At 46.8% G+C, this 25,386-nt stretch overlaps 1 protein-coding gene across 1 annotated transcript in view; it reads right to left on the minus strand.

The window, feature by feature from the left end:
* The window catches only part of LOC124777484 (ragulator complex protein LAMTOR3), a 45,156-nt gene extending 22,779 nt beyond the window's left edge, over positions 1-22,377 (minus strand). Inside the window, exons 1-2 of the mRNA XM_047252919.1 lie at positions 22,235-22,377; positions 22,111-22,145 (exon numbers count right to left, since the gene is read on the minus strand). Of these exons, the coding sequence (XP_047108875.1) occupies positions 22,111-22,145; positions 22,235-22,273 (74 nt within the window). The 5' untranslated portion in view covers positions 22,274-22,377. The remainder of the gene's footprint in view (positions 1-22,110; positions 22,146-22,234) is intronic.
* Positions 22,378-25,386: the final 3,009 nt, after the last annotated feature.

A 25,386-nucleotide genomic window follows, 5' to 3' on the forward strand; every position in this document is an offset into this window, starting at 1 on the left:
CGCTCACGAGACCCAGAGAGCACTAGATACTGGCACACTTGTTAATACCGTGTTCCTTAGCTTCTAGAAGATGTTTAACACAGTTTTGCACTGCTTTCTAATCAGCAAAATACAAGTGTACAGACTATCAGACCTGCTGTGGAATTGGACTTGACTGGATTGAAGAGTTTCTCGCAAACATAACACAGCATATCATTCTTTACATAGAAAATTATTCAAACAGAAAAATGACTGGGCATATCACAAGGGGGTGTTCTGAGACAATTACTTTTCACCATATACATAAATGACCTATTGGATAACATCCAGACTTCCATCAGGCTTTTTGAAGATGATGCACGTCTCTGTATGCAACTGCAACACTAGAAGATTGACACTTGTTGCAGGAATTGGCAGTTGAACATGAAAAAGGAATGTTGTGAATAAATAAGCAGAAGAACCAATTATTGTATGATTACGTGAGTGCAGAACAACTCTGGAAGCAGTCACATACAAACTGTTGCATATGGAGCGATTAAAAGTGGTATGACCACATAAAACTAACTGCAGGTAAGGTATAAGCCAGACATTCATTGGAATAATCCTCAGGAAGCTTAGTCAATACATTAAGGAGATAGCTTACAAAACCCTTGTTCAACCAAAACTTGAATATTGTTCTTAATTCTGAGATCAATACCAGAAAGAACTGATAAAGGAAAACCGACAAACAAATTTCATTACAAGCTCATTTAATAAGCACAAAAGCAGCATGGAGATGCTCAGCTAACTCTTATGTCATGCACTACAAGAAGCACTCTGCATCATGGTGTGATTTACTTTTCAGAATCCAAGAGTGTACATTTATAAAGTGGTTTATAAGCACTTAACAGCAAGTTGATCAGCACCCTTAAAAAAACATTAGGAGGAATGAATGTGGTTATTGTCAAAACAAGGGTGAGTGAGTCTTACACAAATACATGCACTCACTCTCATTGTTCACAGTTATTTTAAAATGAACAAACAATCTCAACTGTAAGAAACTTATTTTTCTTGTTACCGATTTTGGTCAGTTACTGACCATCTTCAGATCTCATACCATGTTAGTAGATGGTGGCAGTGAACTGACCAAAACCAGTCAGTAACTGACAAACCAGTAACCACAAAAATAAAGGTTTCTTGCAATCGAGACTGTTTACGTTCCATTTTAAAGACTAAGAAAGACCACTGTTCTCCATGAGAAATGCTCTAAAAAATTAGTGATTTACCATTACCCACACATTCATACTAGCTCACATCCCTGAATGTAAATTAAAATAAGAGGAAAGCTGAAGTAATTGCACAGGAAAATGTGGTGGCAGCTCATTACACAAAACATGGGTAAGCCAGCTAACCTGATAACTAATTAAAAACTTCTCCCTAAAATTTTAGAGAACACGTCAGACATTTCACAAAACCTTAAAACACATACATTTGTTTGATTGTAGGTTAATACAGATGGCAATCTGTCAGCAAATTAACTGCTGCACTTTGTATGAAGATAAAAAAAGTCTACTGAAATGTGGTGTACCATGATCTGCACGTGACTCATCAGAGCAAGAAGCTGAGCATCAGAGGGCTGTGTCCTGTGCAAACACAACTGACAAGGACCTCATCCATCTGCATGGCTGGAAAGAGTATGCCATGACCAAGTTGTCGACTTTACCAGACCCAGCATTATTTTTTTAAATAATGGTTTTAGGGCACAAAACTGCTATGGTCATAAGCACCCCTTCTGTTGCTTAATGAAGGGTAAAAAACCAAAATTTAAAATAGCAGCAATGGGATTGAATCTCAAGGAGGAGGAAAACTAAAAATGGAAGGATATCTTAGGAAACTGCTATTGAAGGGGAGGTGACTTTTCCCGGAAAGAGCTTCAAATGTGTGATGTCATCTCACTGACACGGATAAACTCAAGGACGCGATCAGCCAGGCCCATGTCATTTGCTAAAAGGGAAGATATATCAGGCGACAGCTGTAAACGGGCCTGTAGTGGATTAAAATAGGTGTCTCACTGTCCACGGTTGAGAGCAGTGAGGACAAAGCAGGAGACGACTGCCAATTAAAATATGTCGAAGGCGAAAAAGACAGTACCCAATCTGGAGATAAAATTACCTCATCCTGACAACGAGGCCAAGTGGAAGAGGTCCACGTACAGGGAAGAGGTTTGATGTTCCATAATTTATTATCGGGATGTGCAGACCAATGTGTGTGCCCTAAAAGAGCAACACAACGACATAAAATGATCTGTAGATCGGCAAAGGGAACCATGCGAACAGCAGACCAAGGAAGACAGACTGCAGCCTTTGCCACTATATCGGCTGCCTTGTTTCCGCAGATACCTACATTCCCTGGGATCCAGAGGACCGACACAGAGACGCCCATCAAGTGGAGCATGTGCAGAAAGTCCAGAGGGTGGATGGGATAAAGAGCTTGGAGGTTGAGAACAGAGCTGAGCAAATCCAAGCATATAATATAGTGCATCTGTGTATGGCGACGGAAGTAGTGGACAGCCTGGAGAACAGCGTAAAGCTCTGCAGTAAAAACTGGTCGGGAAGCCGAAATCTAATACGGGTGTCGCCAACTACACTCCTGGAAATTGAAATAAGAACACCGTGAATTCATTGTCCCAGGAAGGGGAAACTTTATTGACACATTCCTGGGGTCAGATACATCACATGATCACACTGACAGAACCACAGGCACATAGACACAGGCAACAGAGCATGCACAATGTCGGCACTAGTACAGTGTATATCCACCTTTCGCAGCAATGCAGGCTGCTATTCTCCCATGGAGACGATCGTAGAGATGCTGGATGTAGTCCTGTGGAACGGCTTGCCATGCCATTTCCACCTGGCGCCTCAGTTGAACCAGCGTTCGTGCTGGACGTGCAGACCGCGTGAGACGACGCTTCATCCAGTCCCAAACATGCTCAATGGGGGACAGATCCGGAGATCTTGCTGGCCAGGGTAGTTGACTTACACCTTCTAGAGCACGTTGGGTGGCACGGGATACATGCGGACGTGCATTGTCCTGTTGGAACAGCAAGTTCCCTTGCCGGTCTAGGAATGGTAGAACGATGGGTTCGATGACTGTTTGGATGTACCGTGCACTATTCAGTGTCCCCTCGACGATCACCAGTGGTGTACGGCCAGTGTAGGAGATCGCTCCCCACACCATGATGCCGGGTGTTGGCCCTGTGTGCCTCGGTCGTATGCAGTCCTGATTGTGGCGCTCACCTGCACGGCGCCAAACATGCATACGACCATCATTGGCACCAAGGCAGAAGCGACTCTCATCGCTGAAGACGACACGTCTCCATTCGTCCCTCCATTCATGCCTGTCGTGACACCACTGGAGGCGGGCTGCACGATGTTGGGGCGTGAGCGGAAGACGGCCTAACGGCGTGCGGGACCGTAGCCCAGCTTCATGGAGACGGTTGCGAATGGTCCTCGCCGATACCCCAGGAGCAACAGTGTCCCTAATTTGCTGGGAAGTGGCGGTGCGGTCCCCTACGGCACTGCGTAGGATCCTACGGTCTTGGCGTGCATCCGTGCGTCGCTGCGGTCCGGTCCCAGGTCGACGGGCACGTGCACCTTCCGCCGACCACTGGCGACAACATCGATGTACTGTGGAGACCTCACGCCCCACGTGTTGAGCAATTCGGCGGTACGTCCACCCGGCCTCCCGCATGCCCACTATACGCCCTCGCTCAAAGTCCGTCAACTGCACATACAGTTCACGTCCACGCAGTCGCGGCATGCTACCAGTGTTAAAGACTGCGATGGAGCTCCGTATGCCACGGCAAACTGGCTGACACTGACGGCGGCGGTGCACAAATGCTGCGCAGCTAGCGCCATTCGACGGCCAACACCGCGGTTCCTGGTGTGTCCGCTGTGCCATGCGTGTGATCATTGCTTGTACAGCCCTCTCGCAGTGTCCGGAGCAAGTATGGTGGGTCTGACACACCGGTGTCAATGTGTTCTTTTTTCCATTTCCAGAAGTGTATATAGGCACTCCCAAAACCAAAGGTGGTCTCTGAGCTGTCAGTGTAAATAAATGTGGCATCCTCCAGTTGTGCACATAAAGCAGCAAATGCCCGATGATAAACTATAGAGGGGTACACTCCTTGGAAAGCTGAGATAGGTCACAGAGAAGGCAGGTCCAAGGGCAAAGCCAAGGTGCCGTGGAATGCGGGAAGACAAAGCGATCATGGGGCTGTAGCTTTGTTTCCTGAAGACAGGATCGACAATTCATCCTGACTGGAGCGAATTCCACGGATATTCCAACAGATAATTGACATAGGGTGGACATAAAAGGCAACAATCTCACCACGACTGCCATCAACTCAACAACCACTGAGAACCAGCGGCTGATGGCATGGAACAGCATTCAGCCAAAGGCAGAAGATCCTGAGCCATAGGTTGTTCGGGGGCAGCCCTTGCTGCCAGTGATTCGCTGGTTTATAGGCTGCCAGCGATACAGAAGATGGCCAAGGGTGACTACTGCTGGGTGGTGCTGCAGAAGAGATATGCCGTGGCGGCAAAGGAGAGGAACTTTGTTTCTTATGAGCCTGTTTGGAAGCAGGACGTTGAGATCAGAGAGGAGTCGATGGCTGTGAGGTCTGGGTACGTAGAAAGTCTTCGCGAGTAGGCTCTTTATTGGAAGTCCAGGTGTCCAATTTTGGGGCCCAAGACTTAGCAGGAGCCGATGAAGGTTGAGCCTTGGAGTGAGTGGGTGATAGTGAGGATGTGGAATGGTCGATCTTTGGGCTGGCCGCTCTGATGACCGTGGTGCTAAAGGTGAGATCACAAGTCTGCGTGGCTACCTCCTCAGTAGGTCGAGGAGAGGTGAGGACATTGCTCTATATTTACTCACTAGGAACACAGTGGGCTTTCTACTGGTGAATAACTTACAAGCAGCAAAGGTAGACACCTTTTCCTTCACCGGGATTTCCTGAAAAAGTTGTTCATCTTTAAAAATAGGGCAATCTCTAGAGGAAGCAGTGTGGTTGCCCATCCAGTTGATGCAACGAGGGGATGAGTTGAAAATCACCCTCATCGGCATCCCTGCCACATGCAACGCATTTGCTGTATTGGAACATGACTGGCTGGTATGATTAAATCGCCAACACCAATAGCAAGGTGTAGAATTGGGGATGTAAGGGCAACCTGAAATGATCTCATATCCTACTTTAATGTTCAATGGAAATTGAACTCTGTCAAACATCAAGAAAAGAGTGCGGGTCAGTACAAATTCCTTGTCAATCCTTTTCAAGACTATGTACAGCCATTAATCCCTGGTCAGACAGGTAATTTTCAATGTCCTCATTCAATAATCCATCGAGTGATCTTGTGTAAACCACCCCGCATGATGAATTTAAAGTACAGTGCGCTTCCACCCGGACAGGGAAGGTGTGTAGCAGTGTAGTTTGAAGCAATTTGTGTGTCCAGAGGGCACTGTCTGTTTCTAACAATCATGTGTCATCTCATAACCGGGAACAAGACTTTACAGGACCTGTAATTGCATAGATACCTTTCTGAATAATGAAAGAGTTGACCGTGGAGAAGTCTTGACCCTCGTCAGATCAAGAAACAACTAGGAACTTTGGCACTGATGGAAGAATTGTCTGTGGCTGAGACTCATCTAGCTTTCTGTTGTGGGCAGAAGTTGAAGTAGAGGAAACCACTGCAAAAGTATCCCCCATGATTACCGGTGTCCCCAGTGGCCGGCTCCTTCCTAGTGGGGTGACCTCCCTGAGGGCACTCCCGCCTTAGGTGATTGTCCACACCTCCTGAGAAATGGACGGAGGGACCAATCAGCACGTTCAAAAGGTACCAGCTCAGTTAATCACCCCTCCCTGCACCTGACCTTTACCAAGGGGTATGTACGTGTCCTACTTGTCTACGCGGGATGGTGAATTACGCTTTTTTTTTTGTTTGTGGTTTTAGGGCGCAAAACTTCTATGGTCATTAGCGCCCAGCCCGTGACGTAGGAAACAGGAAAAAAACGAAATTTAAAATCAGCAGCAAGGGGAACAAAGTCATAAAATTTGAGAAACTAAAGGCAGAAGGAATGCTTAAAAATCCACTATAGAAAGGGGTTGGTTGTCCCCCCCCCCCCCCCCCCAAAAAAAAAAAATCAAATGACTGACGTCATTTCACTGTCACTAATAAACTGTAGAACGCGGTCAGCTGAGCGCGTGTCATCTGCTAAAATCGACGATAGATCAGGCGATAGCTGTAGACGGGAGTGTAACGGATTAAAATAGGGGCATTCAATTAAAAGGTGTCTGACCGTCCACAGCTGAGAGCAGTGGGGACAGAGTGGGGGAGGATCACCGCTTAAAAGATGTCGATGGCTAAAAAGACAGTGCCCTATCTGGAGTCTAGCTAAAATTACCTCCTCCCGACGACGCGTTCGGGAGGAAGAGGTCCAAGCGCAAGGAAGGGCTTTCACTTCCCGCAATTTATTATGGGGAAGTGTTGACCAATGCGCATGCCATAAATGAGCAACTTGGCGACATAAACCGCTCCGTAGATCGGTAAACGGAAGAGACTGAATAGCTGGCCGAGGAAGAGAGACTGCAGCCTCGGCCGCTATATCGGCCGCCTCATTCCCACAGATACCAGCGTGTCCCGGGAGCCAGAGGAACGCCACTGAGACGCCCCCCAGGTGGAGCAAGCGCAGACAGTCCTGAATCTGGTGGACCAGAGGGTGCAGAGGGTAAAGAGCTTGGAGACTTAGGAGAGAGCTGAGAGAATCTGAGCAGATTACGTACTGTATCCGCTGATGGCGGCGGATGTAGTGGACAGCCTGGAGAACAGCATAAAGCTCCGCAGTATAAACCGAACACTGGTCGGGAAGCCGAAAGTGATTTGGGGTGTCGCCAACAATATAGGCACTCCCTATACCTAACGATGTTTTCGAGCCGTCGGTGTAAATAAATGTGGCTTCCGTCATTTGTGCACATAGACGGTAGACAAGTGTAGGGGTACCATCCTTGGGAAATTGACATAGGTCTCTGAGCAAGTCGATCCGGGGACGGAGCCAAGGCGGTGCTGTACCCCAAGTTGTCAAGAAGGTTTTAGGAAAGCGGAAGGAGAGAGAATGGAGCAGTTGACGGAAGCGGACTCCTGGGGGTAGTAGGGAGGAGGAGCGGCCTGCATACCCGACATCAAAGGAGGTGTCGAAAAAAAGGTCATGGGCTGGATTAGCAGGCATGGAAGACAGATGGCTAGCATAACGACTCAGAAGGACTGCCCGCCGATTGGACAGCGGAGGTTCAGCAGTCTCAGCATAAAGGCTTTCCACAGGGCTGGTGTAAAAAGCTCCAGACACTAAACATAATCCACGGTGGTGGATAGAGTCGAGACGCCGAAGAATAGACGGCCGAGCAGAGGAGTAGACGATGCTTCCATAATCCAATTTCGAGCGCACTAAGGCGTGATAGAGGCGGAGAAGGACCACTCGGTCCGCTCCCCAGGAGGTACCATTCAGGACACGGAGGGTGTTAAGGGAACGCAGACAGCGAGCCGAAAGATAGGAAACGTGGGAGGACCAGCACAGTTTTCTGTCAAACATAAGACCCAAGAATTTAGCGACGTCGGAAAACGGAAGGTTGACAGGACCTAGATGTAAGGAGGGCGGAAGAAACTCCTTACGTCGCCAAAAATTAACACAAACGGTCTTACTGGGTGAGAAACAGAAGCCAGTTTCGATGCTCCACGAGTGGAGGCGATCGAGACATCCTTGAAGACGTCTTTCAAGCAGGCTGGTCCGTTGAGAGCTGTAGTAGATCGCAAAATCGTCCACAAAGAGGGAGCCCGAGACATCAGGAAGGAGACAATCCATAATTGGATTAATGGCGATGGCAAACAGTACAACACTCAGCACGGAGCCCTGGGGTACCCCGTTTTCCTGGAAGAAAGTACGGGAGAGAGTAGTGTTCACCCGCACCCTAAATGTGCGCTCTGCCATAAATTCGCGAAGAAAAAGGGGCAGCCAGCCTCGAAAGCCCCAAGAGAACAGTGTGCGGAGGATGCCTGTCCCCCAACAGGTATCGTATGCTCTCTCCAGATCAAAAAATATTGCTACCGTTTGGCGTTTCCGGAGAAAATTGGTCATGATGTAAGTGGAGAGAGCAACAAGATGGTCAACGGCAGAACGATGCTTTCGGAATCCGCATTGGGCTGGTGTTAAAAGACTGTGGGATTCCAGCCACCAAGCTAAACGGTAATTCACCATACGCTCCAAAACCTTACAGACACTACTCGTGAGAGAAATGGGGCGATAGCTAGAGGGGAGATGTTTGTCCTTTCCAGGTTTCGGAACGGGAACGACAATAGCTTCCCGCCATCGCCTGGGAAAGGTACTGTCGGTCCAAATTCGATTGTAAAGGTGAAGGAGCTAACGCAGGCTATGGGTTGATAAATGCAGCAACATTTGGACATGGATACCATCCGGTCCTGGGGCGGAGGAGCGAGAAGAAGAGAGGGCATGTTGGAGTTCCCGCATGGAGAAAACAGTATTGTGGCTTTCGCGATTTTGAGAGGAGAAAGCAAGATATCGCACTTCCGCTGCACGTTTCTTCGGGAGAAACGCTGGCGGGTAATTTGAAGAGCTCAAAATCTCAGCAAAGTGCTGACCCAATGAGTTAGAAATTGCGACGGGGTCCACTAAGGTATCATGCGCGACAGTGAGCCCAGAGACCGGGGAGAAACTAGGCGCGCCTGAGAACCGTCGAAGCCGACTCCAAACTTCCGAGGAGGGAGTGAAGGTGTTAAATGAGCTAATAAAGAATTTCCAGCTTGCCTTCTTGCTATCGCGGATGACGCGACGGCATCGCGCACGGAGCTGCTTATATCGGATACAGTTTGCCAAAGTTGGTGACGGAAAATGAGAAGAGCACGTCGCCGCTCACGTATTGCGTCACGGCATGCCTCGTTCCACCAAGGAACTGGGGGGCGCCGGGGCAATTCGGAGGTGCGTGGTATTGAACGTTCCGCAGCTGGGAGAATAACGTCGGTAATATGTGTGACCTCATCGTCGACGCTGGGAAAGTGACGGTCATCGAATGTCGCTAGAGACGAAAAAAGTGTCCAATCGGCTTGGGCAAACTTCCAGCATCGCGAGTGCATATATGGCAGTTGAGGCTGCAGTCTAAGAACACATGGAAAGTGGTCACTCGAGTGTGTATCATCAAGGGCGAACCATTCGAAGCGCCGAGCTAGCGGAACAGTACCGACCGCAAGGTCCAAATGAGATAAATTTGTCGTGGAGGCAGACAAAAATGTGGGGACCCCAGTGTTGAGGCAGACTAGATCCGCTTGGTGGAAGACATCTAGCAATAGTGAGCCACGTGGACAAGGATGTGGAGATCCCCAAAGCGGGTGGTGGGCATTGAAGTCCCCAACCAGCGAATAGGGGGGTGGAAGCTGACCAAGAAGATGAAGGAGATCAGCTCGTGCCATTGGTGTGGACGATGGAATGTATACCGTACAAAGAGAGAACGTATATCCAGAAAGGGAAAGACGGACGGCGACAGCTTGGAAGGAACTGTTTAAGGGGATTTGGTGATAATGGAGAGTATCGTGGAGCAGAATCATGAGTCCTCCATGGGCTGGAGTGCCTTCAACAGAGGGGAGGTCATATCGAACGGACTGAAAATGAGGGAGAACAAAGCAGTCATGGGGACGCAGCTTTGTTTCCTGAAGACAGAAGATGACCGGCGAGTAGGATCGTAAGAGGATCGACAATTCATCCCGATTGGCTCGAATGCCACGGATATTCCAGTGGATAATGGACATAGGGTGAACAGAAAATGGAGGAACGTGACCAAGGGTGCTGTCAACTCAACGACTGCTCAGAGCTTGCGACCGACAGCATGGAATGGCATTCAGTCGAAGGCAGAAGATCCTGATCCATAGGTTGGTCAGGAGCAGCTCCAGCCACCAACGATCGGCCAGTTGACCGGCCACCAGCAGTGCGCCTCGGCGACACAGAAGACGGCCGAGGGCGATTTCCGCCAGGTGGTGCTGTAGATGGGACACGCCTTGGCGGAGAAGGAGAGGAAATGTGTTTCTTCATAGCCTTCTTGGAAGTATGATGTTTAGATGAAGGAGGAACTGATGGTTGTGAAGTTGCGGTACGTAAAAACTCTTCACGAGAATGCTCTTTTTTCGAAGACTTGGCGTCTGACTTTTGGGCTCGAGATTTAGCAGAACCCGACGAAGGGTGAGCCATTGAGTGGGCAGGCGAAAGTGGTGAGGTTGAACGGGCGATCTTTGCGCTGGCCGATCTGACGACCGTGGTACTAAAGGTGAGGTCGCAAGTCTGCGTGGCCGCCTCCTTTGTTGGCCGAGGAGAAGCAAGGACAGCGCTGTATTTTCCTTTCTGAGGCACAGTGGGCTGTCGACTGGCGAGTAACTTTCGAGCAGCAAAGGTCGACACCTTTTCCTTCACTCTTATTTCCTGGATGAGTTTTTCATCCTTAAAAACGGGGCAATCTCGAGAGGAAGCAGCGTGGTCACCCATACAGTTGATGCAGCGAGGGGATGGAGGTGGACAAGCACCCTCATGGGCATCCTTGCCACACGTAACACATTTGGCCGGATTGGAACAGGACTGGCTGGTGTGATTGAACCGCTGACATCGATAGCAACGCGTGGGGTTTGGGACATAAGGGCGAACGGAAATTATCTCATAGCCTGCTTTGATTTTTGATGGGAGTTGAACTTCGTCAAATGTCAAGAAGACAGTGCGGGTTGGAATGATGTTCGAGTCAACCCTTTTCATAACCCGATGAACAGCTGTGACGCCCTGGTCAGACAGGTAGTGCTGAATTTCTTCGTCAGACAATCCATTGAGGGAGCGTGTATAAACGACTCCACGCGAGGAATTTAAGGTACGGTGCAGTTCCACCCGGACAGGGAAGGTGTGGAGCAGAGAAGTACGCAGCAATTTTTGAGCCTGGAGGGCACTGTGCGTTTCCAACAACAGGGTGCCATTCCGTAATCTGGAACAAGACTTTACAGGACCTGCAATTGCGTCGACACCTTTCTGAATAATGAAAGGGTTGACCGTGGAAAAGTCGTGACCTTCGTCAGACCGAGAAACAACAAGGAACTGTGGCAACGATGGGAGAACCGTCTGTGGCTGAGACTCAGTGAACTTACGTTTGTGAGCAGACATAGTGGAAGGTGAGGAAACCATTGCGGAAGAATCCCCCATGATTACCGGCGTCTCCGATGGCGCGCTCCTTCCTTGTGGGTTCCCTCACCGAGGGCACACCCGCCTTAGGTGATTGTTCACACCTCAGGTCACACTTCCCGACAAACGGACGGAGGGACCAATCGGCACTTTCGGAAGGTATCTGCTCGGGTAATCACCCCTCCCTGGGCCTGGCCGTTACCAGGGGGTACGTACGTGTCCTACCTGTCTACCCGGGGCAGGGAATTACGTGTTACCCCGTCACCGGCTACGCATGGAAGTGCATGGGTCGGCCTTCAGACACGCACAGGGAGGAAGAAAGAGACAGGGAAAGGAAAGGAGAGGTCTCAAATGCCGCAGCGGAGAAAAGGGTAAAGAGAAGAGGTAAGGAAAAGAGAAGGACGAAGAAAGATGAAGACATACAAGCAAGGAAGGCGAAGAGTGCGGTACATTTACAAGCGTCCGTCTCCGGACATAGGCACAAACCATACTCCCAGAGGGGGAGAAAGGGAAGGAAAGAGCCAGAGGTGAGGGGGGAGGGGGCGAAGATGGGGGACGGGGAAGGATACGGAAAGGGGGGGTATGCAGCCCGGAAAAGAAGGAAGGCCACATTAGCTCGGTGTCCCGTGCTCGCTACACACGTATCCACAAAAGAGTTGTGGATCCCCTGGGGGGGAATTACACTTTGTTCTGCCACCGACTAGACACAGGAATGCGTGAGTTGGCCCTCAGACATGCACAGATAGCAAAGAAAGAGAAGGGAGGAACAAAGAAAAGGAAAGAAGAGAAGGTGTCTCAAATGCCATGGCAGAGCAAAAGGCAAAGAGAAGACCCAAGAAAAAAGAAGGACAAAGTGAGGGCAGAGATTTTCCAGTAGAGGGAGAAAAAAGAAACCACGTCTTACAGTCACATACGTCTGTATCTAGGTGCAGGCACAAAACATACTCCCAAAGAGGCTGGTTTAAAAGGGAGGAGGGGGCAGGGGGGGGCCAAACTACGAGGTCATCGGTCCCTTGTTCCTAATAAAACAGTGCCACAAGTGTGAGAATAAGACATAACACAAAATGGAAAGAAAGAAAAAACCACAAGGAAGAAGGAAAGGCAACGAACAGTAAAAGAAGCAAAAGGGACAAGAAAACAACATAGAGATGCTAGAAACAGAAGAGAGTAAAACAAGAAAGCAGATTACAGTGCCTGGCCACCACGAGAATAAAAAGGTAAAGCCAGTCACTCTGCAACACATTATAACCTCCACCCTAAAAGCACTCGGGTGGAGGAAATGCACTAAAACTTAGATCATACGATAAAATCCACCCTCATGAATAAAACTTAAAACTAAATCATCCAATGAGGTGTTGTCAGATAAAATGAGCGGCAACGAGTCCGGTAACCCACGATTTCACCGCCGGGCAGTCAAAGCGGGACAGTGCACCAGAATATGGGCAACTGTCAACTGGGCACCGCACCAACACTGAGGTGAGTCTTCACAGCACAGGAGGTAACCGTGGGTTGCCCAAGGGTGGCCAATGTGGAGCTAGCAGAGGACAACTGGTTCCCTGTGAGAGGCCCACATGGAAGACTTCCAACCACTCAGTCTCCTTAGTAACAAGCAGTTTGTTGTGCGTACTGTTATGCCATTCCATCTCCCAAAGCTGAAAAACCCTGCGGCTAAGTCAGAACACAGGTCAGGTTCAGAGATGCCCATCTCCAGAAGCAGTTTCTGCGTAACCTGTTTTGCCAACCTGTCAGCAAGCTTGCTGCTTGGGATGCCGACGCATCCTGGGGTCAACACAAACACCACTGTATGATGGGACCGGTCCAGGGCATTGATGGACTTCTAGACAGATGCCACCAAAGACTGGAAAGGGTAGCACTGGTCGATAGCTTGTGGGCTGCTCAAGGAGTCAGTACACAGAAGAAACAATTCCTTGGGGCACGAACGGATATAATGAAGTGCACGAGATACAGCCACCAGTTTTGCAGTGAATACACTGCAACCATTGGGCAAGGAATGCTGTTCAATATCGCCTCTGTGGACAAAGGCGAAGCCACCATTACCATTACCATGCAGGAGGTGAACCGCCGTGGCTGGGAAAAGAAGAAGATAATTAGGATGTTCAGGAGAAGCTATGAATGTGTGCAACGTAATTGGCGAGCAGTTGTACATGTCTGATCTTCAATGGAGAGACTCCAGCCTCCAACAGTATGCCTGTCACCAGACTTGTTCTAAAAGCTCCTGTCGCTAATCTAACTCTGCAATGGTGCAATAGGTCGAGCAAACACAATGCTGAGGGCACCGCTGAACCATAAATCACAGTCCCATAGTCAAGGCGGGATTGAAAAAGGGCTCTGTAGAGCTGCAGCAGCGTGACCCATTCTGAACTCCAGTTGGTGTTGCTCAGGCAGGGCATTGAGGTGCTGCCAACACTTCCATTTAAGCTGACGAAGATGAGGAAGCCAAGTCAAATGAGCGTCAAAAACCAGACCTAAGAATCAATATGTCCCCACTGCAGTGAGTGGATCGTCATTAAGGTAAAGTGCTGGTTCTGGATGAACAGTACAACACTGACAGAAATGCACAACACACATCTTCATGGCGGAAAACTGAAAGCCATGGGCTAGAGCCCATGACTGCGCCTTGTGGATGGCTCCCTGGAGGCGACACTCGGCAACACCAGTACTGGAGCAGCAGTAAAAAATGCAGAAGTCGTCTGCATACAGAGGAGGTGAGACGGATGGCCCGACAGCTGTTGCTACCCCGTTAATGGCCACTAAAAATAGAAAGACACTCAAAACAGTGCCCCGCTGGACTCCACTCTCCTGGATAGGGGGCGAGCTATGGGAGGCACCAACTTGGACGTAAAAATACAGAGTAACAGGAAGTTTTGGATAAAAATACAGCACGGGCCCTGGAGACCCCACACATACAATGTGGCAAGGATATGATGTTGCCAGGTCGTTTCATATGGTTTACGCAAGTCAAAAAAGATGGCAACCAGGTGTTGGCATCTGGAAATGGCTGTTCTGACGGCAGACTCGAGGGACACAAGATTATCAGTGGTAGAGTGACCCGGGCGGAAGCTGCCCTGACATGGAGCGAGTAGGCCACGTGACTCCAGGACCCAACCCAACCGCCGACACACCATACGTTCCAGCAGCTTACAAATCGGTGAGACTGATGGGCCAATAGCTATACACATCAAGCAGGTTTTTACCAGGTTTAAGAACCGGAATGATGCTCTCCCGCAATTGTGATGGAAAGGCGCCATCGCACCATATCTGGTTGAAGATGACGAAGATATGTCACTTGTAGTCAGATGAGAGTTGTTTAATCATCTGGCTGTGGATTCGATCAGGCCCAGGAGCTGTGTAGGGGCAATGTGCCAGGGCACTAAGGAGCTCCCACTCCGTAAATGGGGCGTTATAAGATTCACTGTGGCATGTAGTGAATGAGAGGACTTTCCCTTCCAGCCACCGTTTTGAGAGAGTGAAAGGCTGGGGGGGGGGGGGGGGGGGGGGTGTAATTCTCCAACGTAGAGGCTCGAGCAAAGCGCTCAGGAATCGTGTTTGCGTCAGTAGATAACACACCATTTACGTTAACACTGGGAACACCTGGTGGGGTCTGGTACCGGAAAAGATGTTTCATCTTTAACCAGACTTGGGAAGGTGATGTGGCACCCAATGGTCAAGACATCTCTCCCCAATACTCCTGCTTCCGTCATGTGATAAGTTGGCAAAAGCAGGCATGGAGCCATTTAAAGGCTATGGGTACTTCAGGGAAGCATGCTGCTTATGCCGCTGTAGATCTCGCTGACGCTCTTTAATTGCCTTAGCGACTTCAGACGACCACCAAGGGACTGCCTTACACTAGAGCCACCCTAAAGAGCAAAGGATCACGTTTTCTGCTGCTGAAACAATTGTTGTAGTCACCTGCTCAACTATCAAATCAGTGTTACCTAGTGGAGAAGATTCAGTGGTGACAGCAGAGATGAAAGTTTCCCAGTCCGCCTTGTTTAAAGCCCATCTGGGCAGGCGTCCATGGGCCTGACACCAGGTCAGTGACAGGAAGATGGGGAAGTGGTCACTACCACACAGGTCATCATGTGCTCTCCAGTGGATAGATGGGAGAAATCCTGGGCTGCATATTGATAAATCAATGGCCAAGTAACTACCATTAGCCACACTGAAATGAAATGTGTGGTGGCCCCAGCATTTCAGAGGTGGAGGTCAAACTGAGAAAGTGAAGTTTCGACATCTCTACCTTGCCCAGTAAGCACGGTGCCACACGACAAGGGGTTATGGGCGTTATAAGCTCCCAAAAGTAGCAAAGGTTTAGGGAGTTGGTCAATCAGTGCAGCTAAGACATTCAGGGGTACTGCACCATCTGGAGGAATATATACATTGCAGACAGTTCTTTCCTGTGTTGTCCTTATCTTGATGGCCACAGCTTCAAGAGGGGTTTGAAGGGGCACAGTGTCTCTACAGACTGAGTTTAGGACATAAATGCAAACTCCACCTGACGCACTATTATAGTCACTACAGTTCCTGTAATATCCCTTATAGCCATGAAGGGCAGGGGTCCGCATTGCCGGGAACCAGGTTTCCTGGAGGGCAATGCAGATAGCAGGTGTAAGGCTTAACAGTTGTCGCAGCTCAGCCAGGAGAAAACCGCCACAATTCCACTGGAGGTTGATGTCATCGTGAGATTGGGAAGGAAGGAGCATTCAATGACGCAGTTTAAGCCTCAGAGTCACCTGCAGCCACCGACTTATTGCCTGAGCAGTATATAGCTATTGTGCCTGAGGGTCTGGTGAGATCTAGGTCCTCAGCAGACCCCAGAATCTTCAACCCATCCTCAGACACAGAGCTTGTAGGTAGCAGTGGTGTGGATGCCACTGCAATTTCCTTTGTCTTAGGGGGTCTTCTCTTTGGATTTCTCTCGCTGCTCCTTGGGTTGCACTGGCTGGGAGGACTTCAATGGCTCAGTCTCTGGAACTAAGGATGAGCGTGAAGCCCTACAACCAGCTGCTTTCGGGTTCTTGAGCCACTTGCGTGTGTCATCTTTCCCACTAGCAGAAACCTGGGAAGGGAGTGACACAAGGGACCCCTTCCTAGCAAGAGAAATGGAAAAAGACGTATGCTTCTCTGGCTTAAAATTGGGGATGGACCTCACCAATGGTTGGGGGTAGGCGGTTGCTCCCGTAGTAGGTGGTTCGGGAGCAACAGGAAGGGAAATGCCCCCCATCATCAAGGGGGCAGGTGTAGTCTTCCGGCTCTGAGAGGTGACTGGGGTTGGCGGAGCTGATGGTGCCAGAACTGTTGTAGGGGCAGCGTAAGAATGTCATACGTACAGGATGCAGGTGTTCAAATTTTCTCTTAGGCTCAGTGTAGGTCAGTTGGTCCAGGGTCTTGTACTCCATGATTTTCCTTTCTTTCTGGAGAATCCTGCAGTCTGGAGAGCAAGGCGAATGGTGCTCTCCACAGTTGACACAGATGGAAGGCGGGGCATATGGAGTATTGGGATGTGACGGGCGTCCACAATCTCGACATGTGACACTGGAAATACAGCGGGAAGACATATCGCCGAACTTCCAGCACTTAAAGCACCACAATGGGGGAGGGATATAGGGCTTTACATCACAGCAGCAGACCATCACCTTGACCTTCTTGGGCAATGTATCACCCTCTAAGGCCAAGATGAAGGCACCAGTGGCAACCTGATTATCCCTCGGATGCTGGTGGACATGCTGGACAAAATGTACACCTCGCCGCTCTAAATTGGCACGCTGCCCATCGTCAGACTGCAAAAGAAGGTCCCTGTGAAATATGATACCCTGGACCATATTTAAGTTCTCACGGGGTGTGGTGGTTACAGAAACATTTCCCAGCTTGTCACAAGCGAGTAATGGCCGTAACTGGGCAGAGGATGCTGTTTTGATCAAGACTGACCCAAATCTCATTTTGGACAATCCCTCCACCTCCGCAGACTTGTCCTCTAAATGCTCCACAAAAAAACTGAGGCTTCATCGTCATGAAAGATTCCCCACCAGCTCTCAAACATACAAGGTACCGGGGCGAATAAGATCCGCTGCCATCCTTCGCCTGATGTTCCTCCCATGGTGTGGCCAGGGAGGCGAACAATTTGGTGTCTTACTTCTGTGCGTTGAATTGAGCTCGTGAACGCTTAGAGACTGCTGGTGTTTCACCACCAGCAAGAGATGATGGACTTTGCTTCATCGCGTGTCATCCGCCCTGATGCCACCCACTCCGACCAGGGTCCCTCCCCATGGGTGCCACCCAGCCACAGCAAAGGCTATCTGGCAGGATGGCCGTTGCCGGGAGTCCCTATACCCCAGGGGGGATGGGCATCTATCCCTTGGCATATGTGGGGAGGTAACAGCACAGGCATCAGCAGAGTGATCCCTGTGTGGTCAGGGGGCTACAGCCAACAGGGTACATGACGGCCCCACCACAACGGGCTGGCTATCGTGCTGGTTATCAGGTGCAAAGAAGTCCATGGTTATCGTCGACGCAGACAGCAACACTGCATAGTGCATGGTGGAAAACACACTCAGGAAGGTGTCCTCGCCCAAGAGATGGAGAATGAGTAGGACTGAAATGCAATGACAAGAAAATGGGCTAAAGATCTCAATGCACGATGGACACAATGCACCACATAAGGTGCCCTTTCCCAATTGGCTCACTCATAAGGAAAATTTTGAAGCATGGAGGTCAAACCCTACAGGGGACCATTACATAAAGGTCGAAGCATGTGAAATTCCTTTTAGTCACCTCTTACATCAGGCAGGAATACCTCGGGCTTATTCTAATTCCCGGACCCGCAGGGGGCCCAAAGAGAGGGAGAAGGGGAAGGAAAGGGGCAGGGTGAGGATCAGGGACAGGGAGAAATGGGGAAAGGGAATGTATGCAGCATGGAAAGCAAAGAGCTGCACTAGCTCGGGGTCCTATGCTCACCACGCACATATCCACAAAAGAGTTGTGGACCCCTGGGGGAGACCTAGCTTTTGTCTGTCACTTCCATCCTATCTTCTTCCCTTCGACACATGACACTGTACCTCAACAGTGATGTGATAGCACTTGGGGGATACAACACTGAACTATTCGAGTACAGCAACATGCCTCCTCAACTACTACATCTGCCATTTCGTTTCTCTTAACACCTATGTGCTGTCACCCAATGGAAAGACACTTCATTCACCAGACTTTTAAGTGGAGGGATGTATCCTGGATATCCTGCTCAAGTTTATCTGCTGTTTCAGTATGTTAAGGGCACAGAGAGTCTAAACAGGTTAAGTTATCAGGTGCAACCCATCTCATTTGCTCCAGTGCTCACAAGATTACACTTAATTTCACATCAAAGATAGCGAAGTCTTGAGGAAATCTGATCTTTAGGACTATCAGGGGAAACGGAGCAACCAACAGAGTCCCCACGCATAGACCCACCTGTAAATACATATATATATAGTTGCGGTGCTCACTTAAAATCTTGTGAAATTTGGTATCTACAACAGATGCCAGAGTGCATCCTCTCCTGCACCACACTAAATCTAAAATGGCTCAGATTCTGTAGTACCCAGGGTGACAGTAGATTCAAGCCCTGGATTTGGGTGTGTGTACTACTTGCACCACATCAACTGTCTCCAGCACATGGTTCATGCAGACCTCAAATGGCCTCTTCGCTAAAGGACTGGAGAGAAGTTGTTCCACAGTGGGACAAGCAGCAGTATGGTATGCTGGTGAATGGGCAGCAGAGAGAAACTAATATGCCTGACACACCACAAGGAGTTTTGGCAAGATGGAGAGTGGCAGTGCCCCCCATTTCTGATCCCTGGCAAATGATCAGGGTAGTAAGTATTATATTCAAATGTTTCATATCTTGACGTTATACTTTCTGACATGTTCTACACACATCAGAATCATCCCACTTTTTGGGTCTATGGAATGAAAACTGAATCTAATCAAGAAGAATCAACCAATACTTTGCTTCCTCCTATGTGCATCTTGTGAAAAGCTCACTTAAGTAAAATTAGTGAGATTCAAGCACACATGGAGTCTTATCATTCTTGGGACTAGTGTAGCAGGGGATACAACCCGTCGGCTTTGGACATTGACGTCACAAGTCGCCAATCGAGAAGCGATTCTTCTTAGTTTTGTAGCTCCCTTCAGTGGCTGATAAGTGTTTTTTGGCTTTTTAAAAAAATCTCACGAGATAGAATAAACATATCCACTTTATTAAGCAATCAGTAAAAAAAACGAAACTGAAACATAACAGCAAAACCGAAAATGGTAAACTGCTACCTGGCGACTTGTGACGTCATTGTCCAAAGCCGACGGGTTGTATCCCCTGCTACACCAGACCCTCATTCTTCCCATGCACCATTTATAAATGGAACAAGAGGGGTGGGGGAGGGGGCTGACAGTGATACATAATGTATCCTTCACAACACACCACAAGTTGGCTTGCAGAGAGTAAGTGTAGGGCCAAATGCATACTTCAGTACTGTAAATATTTATGTCAGTAATTTGATATGTAATGGCACAACAAAATCAGTAATTTGTTGTGTTTGAATATGTTGTATATGCATATACAGAAATTGTTATGATGCTTGGAATGCATCAGGCAAGATCTGGTGTGTCTAGAGTAAAAAATTTCAATTCATTACACAACTGAAGGAAGACTGTGATAAGCACTCATTTCTCTCCACATTAAGATCATAAACGTGTCATCCCCACTGTTGCTCACAGCCACTAAGTACCCAAACCCAAAAAAACCTGAAGCACAAAAAGTTCCAAAGATGAAAGATTCACTGTATGCACTCCCTTGTGTCTATAGTCCTCTTTATTTGATTACTTGTCTAAAAGTATTCAGGATCCCAAATTCTTTCCAGTCTTGGGATTTCTTTTTGGTTTTCTTTTTAATAGGCCTAAGCACAAACTGATTTGACAAAAGGAATTTAACATTTTACATCATACTGTCCTGTGCAAACTTTTCACTTGTTTTTATGTAAAAGTATTGAAATTAATAAACTCATAAAAAACAGCAATTGTGAAGGTAAATTTCTGCTTAACTTTAGATTTATGACTTTTCTATTTTCTTCATTAGGTTATTAACTTGCTTTGCTGAAGCCTCTGCTGTGAAAGGTTGTAATTCTGCCAATACTGAGAAAAGTATGTAATTTAGGTACAACTACAGGGGTGCCAGTTTTAGAAAAATAGATGTGTGTGTAAATGAAATTTGTAGACAAATCAGAGTATATTAGGTGTGACATGATTGAAGTCTCGACATCCTACATTTCTTATGAAAGATTAATTTGAAACTAGAATCAGAACAAAGAACAGATACTAAATGCACCACATACACAGTTATGATCCAGTCCACCATATCACGGTCTTACATTGCATTGTCACTTGATGTTCACATAGAACAGCCAACATACCTCCAATTGTAAAATACTCTTACTCCATACATGATGTAGACACTAAATTATGTTGTCAACCCAAGGTGAGGCAGTACGGAGGGATAAAATTATGCTTTGTGCTCATCTGGAAATAAATATCCAAGAAATCAGTGAGGCAGCATTTCTGTGGATTTTCATATAAACCATATGGTGTTCCATATAGATAAAAATGGTTCCACCATGTGATCAACAGATGGCAGGAGCATGCATACATATATACATACATGCTACAATTTCAAAATTAATGACAATTATTTACACCCTTATGGTTCTCAGTGCCTCAGTTCTACTGATGTTCAATGTTTCTGTTATATTACCAATTTATTATGGGCAGCAGCTTCAATTGATTTGAAACGCCAATATCACATAATTTCACAAACTAAGTAATAAGACTATGAAAAGCTGATATGTGAAAACACAAAGAAAACTATTTAAGTAGCTTTGAAGTCTTGGTATCAAAGGCATTAGAAAGCACTTACAATCCATGAAAGCTAACAGATGAACTCAGAACAAAACCTTACCATTTTGTACTGACAGTTTTGGTTGTGTGTTTACTGAAAGTCAGATTCAACTTGAGAAGTATACTTTTTCAAGGAATATAATAATAGTAGCTTAACTCTTCAATATTGCACAAGGCTACAAAATTTTGTGCACGAAACTCGATGAACCTTAAGCCATGCACTTGGAAGACAGTCAGTGGACAGGTCTCCTCTCAGTTTTGAGAGAGAGATTCTGGTCACATTACTTTGATTAGTTTCGGACCAATAGAATGAATATTCAAATAGTTCAAATGGCTCTAGGCACTACGGGGCTTAACATCTTAGATCATCCATCCCCTAGACAAACTACTTAAACCTAACTAACCTAAGGAATGACACACATCCATGCCCCAGACAGGATTCGAACCTGCAACCGTAGCAGCAGTGCGGTTGCGGACTGAAGCGCCTAGAACTGCTCGGCCACAGTGGCCGGCCGAATGAATATTCACTTAGTTTCACTGAATAGAGATAAGAACTATCAGCAGTGAATTATCTGAAGGGTAATTTCAGTAACTTTATTGACCAAGCATGTAATGAAAGCGACATTCCATTGCCACATGCGAGGATACAGATGTGGGCCAAGAAGACTGACATTGCCTAATATTTGAAATGATCTCTCCCACGTTACCGCGCCTGTAACGCTTTCCCTTTTCACTAGACTCCTTAACGTATGTACTAAATATACTTGTTAAATGTAAATACTGACACATAATTTATCTTAAAAAACGTTCCAAGCACACCCTGTCGATATAATGATTTAAAAAATTTAGGCAGTCTTTTTCAGATTACCTTTGGACAGCCTCGTGATCGTCAATAAATGCTAATATACACTTCACTGCATTCAGCACTGAACTGAAACTTACTTGGAAAGTACTTGTTGCAGGTATTTCTTCATTTCCTGAAACAAAAAGATATATTTACCTCCATTCACGCTGTTCGCACACAAACATTACGGCGAATTTGTTTGTTTAAAAAGTTGGCACTTACGTCCGCCATGTCCTTGCTTGGGGCATCTATCAACCTCATCCTCCTACTTCAACCTACTTGTCATGAGCCTCCCAGCGCCCAGTTCATAGTCAGCTGTTCCTGATGCACCGCAGCTTTACTGCAAAGATGACAATAAACGCGACGACTACGTACCTAACATCTGTGAAGATGTAAACAATCCATAGATGTTACCATTGTACGACATTTAACTTTCCTTACGCCAGTGAACCAGTGGGGCGTCTCCATAGGCAAATTGGCTGGTAGGAATAGAGTTGGAGGATAGATGTGAAAATTTGTCACCTCTGGAAAAACAGCTTTAAACACTAAATTGATGCTAACAGATTACTTAAGGCCAATCTATACGCAAAGAACTGCCTGCACATACATTTGCGCAAATGTTAGTATGTAATTAATACTTCAAGATCTCGTACTTTTACGCCACAGATTCAATTCACAACTGATCCACAATTTCTCGGCCTAGGAAAGAGATTTCAGCAGAAACAAGCTTCGCACTAATGAAAGATATTTCAGTTCAGGGTAACAACCCGGAATGGAGGAAATATTTCTGTGACCTGTGCTAGCAACTTGAACAAAGAAACGTTCAAACAAAGTTTCAAAATCAGAACTAACGGTGTAAACGGTTAAATACTGTGGCCTCTTAAGCGATGGCAGTTTTAACATATTAATTTCCTTCGCGAGCTACTGGGCGATCTTAACGACTGACGATCTTATTTGTAAATGGACATGAAGAGGTACAAATATATTCCTGCACGTAACTCCTCACATAGTAGGACAAAATATCTTTATGAGAAACGCACATTTACCACATAACTAGCTGACAGCGACATTACGGTTCCTAATAAAAGGATGAAATTTTAATGATTTAGAATTTTCAACTTCACTGTCCTAGCAAACATTGAGCGAATAACACCTAATTCATTGCGAAGTTATATACACTGTTCTGAAGAAGGGTTTTATACAGACAAGTAAAGAACCTCATTTTTTTAATCTTTTTCACATTTCTATAAGTGTTTGGAACTCTAAATATTCTAACACGTTATAGGAGTGGCCAATGAGGTATATTCTCCTTCTTTAGAGTATCTGGAGATTTTCAGTTCCCTTCATGAAGTGCATTAGCAATGTGTAACAGACTTTTAGAATTATAATTAGGTGTCTTACTATTCAGATTGCTGTAAACCTTTCTCTTAACTTTCCATAAACGTTTGTGACTCCTGTATAGCCTTCAGGGCGTCCCAAAATGAACTTTACAACTTTCGTCACAAATATTTCACAAAGGGGACGATTTGTGGTGTAGTGTTCACACACACACACACACACACACACACACACACACACACACACACACACACACACACACACACACCTAAAGTCTTTTTTTCCCTTTTTGCAGGTTTGTTATTGACGAAAATGCCCCAACTCCCTCATAGACCTGATGGTACCGTTTATGGAATTGTTGTTATAAACTAAATGTGATAACTTTGTCCAGAAAAACTTCTGCTCACATTACATAAGCACATCATCATCACGTCATACCATCCGACAGTGGTGCATGAGGTTCAAGCAACCTGGAAGTGTCATGAGGAAGCCCTTGAAACTGATGGCAGACCAGCGTGCAATGCATTTGCCATTGAGTTTCTAAATTGCATTGATGATGATCCACACTATCTGAAAAAGTTATGTTCTTGGTTGAAGCTTGTTTTTATATGTCCAAGAACGTAAAACTATACAGTGTGAGGATCAGAGGCTCTGGGTAATCCCCACTGTAGCATGGCAATTGTACACAATAGTCCAAAGGTAAATGTGTTGTTTGGTATGCTTCATGACTGTGTAATGGGACTGTGTTTCTTTGCAGAGGTGTCAGTAATCTGCCTGTTTGTCTTGACATGTTGAAACATTTTGCATTTCGACAGCTCGAGGAACAACAACTGACATTATGTTGCAACAACATGGGACCCTCCTTACTGGACCTCCATCATGAGGACACACTCCCAGGCAGGGAAAGACCAATTTCCTGGTGTTTCAATTGGGCGCCACTTCGGCGATTTGCCTGTCCCTAACCTGCCCCCCTATAATCCAGCTGGGGAGAGGAGACCTACAGTTTAAGTGGAATCCAAACCACGTGTCGTTTTGTGTGATTCCTCCCATCGTTGAGAGGTGAAGGATAAGTTAAAACATAGACTGAAAAATCACATGTGCAACCAGGGATTCAATCCCGTGACTTCTTGGTTTCCACTCATGCACTTTACCACGAGGTCCGGCTAGGGTGTGTCGCGCCAGTATGCCACAAACTACACCTTTCTACTCATGCCCATTTCTAAAATATACATGATCAAAGCCATGAAGATAGTCTTGAAACACCCTGAATTTCGACAACTTCAGCAATGAACTCTCAAGAGCACTGACACGTATCCACATGCTACTACCTTTCTGCACAGATACAATGTGCACAGACATTTTTAGACAGATCTTTGCGTGTGCACCAGCCTTACATAGACAGGTGAAAATCTGTTGTTGCACCTACCTTAAGGCCAATTCACACTAGACGTCAATTGAATGGAATGTGACATCACCATAAAATGGTGGCATATTCACACTAGACATCATTTTGCATAGCCCAGTACTGAACGATTAAAATGGAGGATATTGAACACCATTTATGAAGCAAAACGTGAGAATACAGTATCCGAATTAGCAAAACAAAGTTTATTAATGGCCAAAGAAAATTTCATAACGGAAATTTTTGATGATGTTCATATGTTAAACTGACAAGAAGTGATACAACAGTGAAAGTGAGGTCCGAACATTGCAAAACATCGACATTCATTTACTAGTGAAAATATAAGCAGTCTTAGACATAAAATCCAGCCGCTGGCCAGCCGCCATAGAGACTAAGTTAGAGTCATTCACTTAAGGTGGTCACTTTAACAGGCCGCCCCTTGGAATTCTAAGTCTGGCCATACGCACGATCTGGCAACAGCATGGAATGCAGATGTGTATGGAGGAAATGCTGTCATTCTTCATGAGACATTTTAGAGCTGTCTCTGCTGGTGGCCTAGTGATAAATATCGCGCAATGTAGATGTGAAGTCGTGAGTTCGAGAGCCCTCAAGGCCTTATTTCTTTACATCATAT

The sequence above is a fragment of the Schistocerca piceifrons genome, chromosome 2 (genome assembly GCF_021461385.2).
Source record: "Schistocerca piceifrons isolate TAMUIC-IGC-003096 chromosome 2, iqSchPice1.1, whole genome shotgun sequence".
Taxonomy (NCBI): domain Eukaryota; kingdom Metazoa; phylum Arthropoda; class Insecta; order Orthoptera; family Acrididae; genus Schistocerca; species Schistocerca piceifrons.